A 3,526-nucleotide genomic window follows, 5' to 3' on the forward strand; every position below is an offset into this window, starting at 1 on the left:
TACTACTACTACTACTACTACTACTACTACTACTACTACTACTACTACTACTACTACTACTACTACTACTACTACTACTACAGATAATAATATAACAAGGCATTATATATTGATCGACCCCAGATTATAAGTACGTAGGGTCTGAGCGCTTTACAATACACTGTTACATAAAACAAAACGTGTCGGGCTTTTAGGTTCTGCTTGTCATTCGACTTTTGTACCCACACGCAAAGACCTGATAAAATAAAACCAGGGCGATTTGTTTTCGTTCTATTTTAATGTGGACAAAGGAAAGCAAACACGCTTTCGCGTATAAATCCGCCATTGCTGTTGAAACACAGTGACTCCAAGGTTGTAGTGTAACTTATTCTAAATTGTGAACATTTATTAAGCAAATCCCTTTTTCAAATGAATAAAGAGACGAAGTCAGTAACGTTTTCAATTTGTTTTGCAGGACTAAAATATTCCTGAAAGTCCACAGCCTTCCAAATGTGCAATTCCTTGTATATTTAGTCAAAAGATATTAAGTGAGCTAAAACAATGCAAGGATGGAGGGTCATTACACGTCAACCTCTAAGTCAGAGATATTACCTCCAAGTATTCCAGGTAACAGTGCAAACGTTGATGGAAGGACGTAAATAGACTATACTAACCACCCCCACCTTTTCCGACCGTCCTGAGAAGGCAGGGCAGGGGAGAGGGGGGTGAGCATTATGGTAAAATCAAGTGTACTATAGACTTTCTGCAAGCACAAAAGCACGAAATAAGTCCAAGACATTTACGTTTCTGTTGTAGAGAAAAAAAAAGACTATTTTGTACGTAGCTCATTCTCTTCAAGGTGCAGAGTTTTTGAGGAGGTAGACATCACTAGACACACCCTACACTGAACACCGTTTCAAACTTTCAAAGACGGAAAACATTCTGCTAAAGAAAATAACTCATTCGAGTGTAACATACTTTACAATTTACCAGCGTGTTCTTCTCCTCTTAGCGAAATAGTGCTCCCTGTCTACCTTCATTAAGAAACACCGAGCTTACCTTTGAAGTCAAAGAAGTAGGAAAGTCTGTTAGCGAACATAGCTAGACAGCATCCTGTTATGGTATAACCTTCCATCGTGTCTGGGTTGGCTGTCCAGGCGTCAAACGCTTCACTGCCACTCACGCCGATATAGACACCTGTCCGCGACCCTCGAACGCTCTGGAGAGTCTGGCCTGGATAATAAAATGTGAGGCATCGTGGCGAAATCAGGCGCTCGTCAAAATATTGAAATCAAAGAAAAAAGCACTTCTGTTCCCATTTGGTAATCTTTATCGAATCTCATTTCTTTGACTCAATACCTTTTATGTCCACCTAATATACATTGCCGTATGAATTTTACTTTAAAAAATGCTGATTAGGGCACAAAAAGGCAAATTTACAGTTTCCAAGGACTCTCAAACTTTCAAAGTCACCAAACTTTGGCCGACATCTAGTTGTTAATTTTACCTCTGAACCCAGGTGACCCTCACCTCCTTCAATCTAACATATCTCGACTTTTAATAAAGATACAAGTTTAAAGATGGTCACAAATAACTCCATATGCCCAACAATTGATGAGCGCCTGATTCCACAGCATCGTGACATAATATATTCAGTCTGAACGACTCATTTTGTTCCCCTTTATTTTCGTTTTGGAGTTGAACTAATTTAAACCATTCTTTTGCCACAAACGGGTTAGGCAACTAACACATTAAGATTCATAGTCTTGAAGACATGTTAGAAAACCACAAGTTGCTCTTATATAATGGGTGGTTGGCGGGTGTTCTGGTGCGGTTTTCGCTTTCTTTCCTATCTAACATATATCGTCCTTATTTCTCTTTCTTTTATTTGTCTGTTACTATAATTTAGTAACACCTCTGATCTTCGGTACTCATATGGCTATTTCTGTTGAAAGTGTTGTAAAACTCCTTCTTAATCTAAACTAATTAAAGATTCAAAGATTCAGGCAGTTGTATTCGTCTCTATTTATAAACTATATTTATTGGTGCCGCACTAACTGTAGACACTTGAATGACGTTATCGAAAACAAGAACATAAAAAATCGTTGACAACTGTTGTCATGTCATCCTTTCCTCCCTCTCCTCTCCTCCTCCTCCTTTTTATCATCTTCATAATCATCACCGATGAAGAAAAGCATGGAAAAAAATAACAGTATTGAGAGTTTCTGGAAATTTCCGGTCACTACATAGCCTACGAGGTTCTCAACCTTCCACCTGAAAAGACTTCTTCAGCGGCGACTGAGAAAGAACCACAAGGGAACGCTGTACATATTACAGGGGAAAGGCCTCAAAAAGTAGTCTTTCAGTGGGTAATCATCATCATCATCATCATCATCACCGTCATCAACAAAAACAACAACAACTACAACGACAAATACAACTACAACGACAACTACAACATCAACAACGACACCACCACCCCCACCACCCCCACCACCCCCACCACCATAATACAAAAGATGAGACATCTGACAAATTGTGCCTGGAAAAAAATTTGAAGTAGGTATTGTTGTCCTCACCTGAATCAATGATGGCTTCATAGGCCACTTCCAGCAACATCCTGAGTTGTGGGTCCATGCAGTCAGCTTGCTTCGGGTGGACGCCAAAAAATCCAGCGTCAAACTTGGTAATTTCTTTCAGCTTACCACTCCTGCTTGGAATCCCATGCATGCCTGTAATAGTGAGAGCTCTTAAAGTCATTGTATCATGTCGACAAAAGCTCTCAGACCAGGAGAAAAAATTGGTATATAATAATACGTTCCGTTGGGGACAGTAGTAATACTTATAATAATTGTATTTATGTAGCGCATTTCCTACGCTCTATAGCATACTCTAGGACCTATATTATGTGCTTTCAATTGTTGCTACGAAAGCAGACCCTAGAACACACATAAATAATTCTCGGCTACCCGGGAAGCATACAACACAAGCTGTAGATTTCACGCGCTCAAACACTAACACACTGGCAGGATCTTTCGCTGTCTATAGCCGGGTACCCATTTCCACCTGTGTGAAGTGCGGAAAATTCGTGTAAAGTATCGTTCTCAAGGACACAACGTCTGGCCCCTATTGGGATTGGAACCCACGATCTTATACGATGTGCCCATTGCAGATGGGGTCGGGTCGGGATGATCGCCCGACTCGTCGCCTGAAAACAAACGAGTTTGTGTTTGAGGTGACGAGTCGAGCACGATCGGGTTGTGCCACAATAGTCGCTTTGCGCCTTCAAACTACCTGCCTAAATGCCTCCCAAGATATCGGAAATACTTTATGCACCGAGAAAACACAGATGATAAAAACCTTTAAATTCTTTGCCATATCGACAGGCCGATCATCTAGAACCCAGATGACGGCTGGATCGGAAAAGAAAAGTAAAGTAAAAGTTGCCCCCTCAACTTGGCTAGCAAACCGACCCGACCTGACCTGACCCGATCCCCAAATGGGCACCCTGTAAAGCAGTTGCGAGGCTTTACCACTGGGCCACCGA

At 41.1% G+C, this 3,526-nt stretch overlaps 1 protein-coding gene across 1 annotated transcript; it reads right to left on the reverse strand.

Moving 5' to 3' along the window:
- Window positions 1–731: 731 nt before the first annotated feature.
- Window positions 732–2,739, reverse strand: LOC101863883 (fatty acid synthase-like). The gene is made up of 3 exons (XM_005094168.3): window positions 2,559–2,739; window positions 1,039–1,212; window positions 732–742 (listed from the first exon to the last, which is right to left on the reverse strand). The coding sequence occupies exons 1-3, from the start codon at window positions 2,737–2,739 to the stop codon at window positions 732–734; spliced, it is 366 nt and encodes a 121-aa protein (XP_005094225.3).
- Window positions 2,740–3,526: the final 787 nt, after the last annotated feature.

Source organism: Aplysia californica, unplaced genomic scaffold (genome assembly GCF_000002075.1).
Source record: "Aplysia californica isolate F4 #8 unplaced genomic scaffold, AplCal3.0 scaffold00076, whole genome shotgun sequence".
In the NCBI taxonomy this organism is placed as follows: Eukaryota; Metazoa; Mollusca; class Gastropoda; order Aplysiida; family Aplysiidae; genus Aplysia; species Aplysia californica.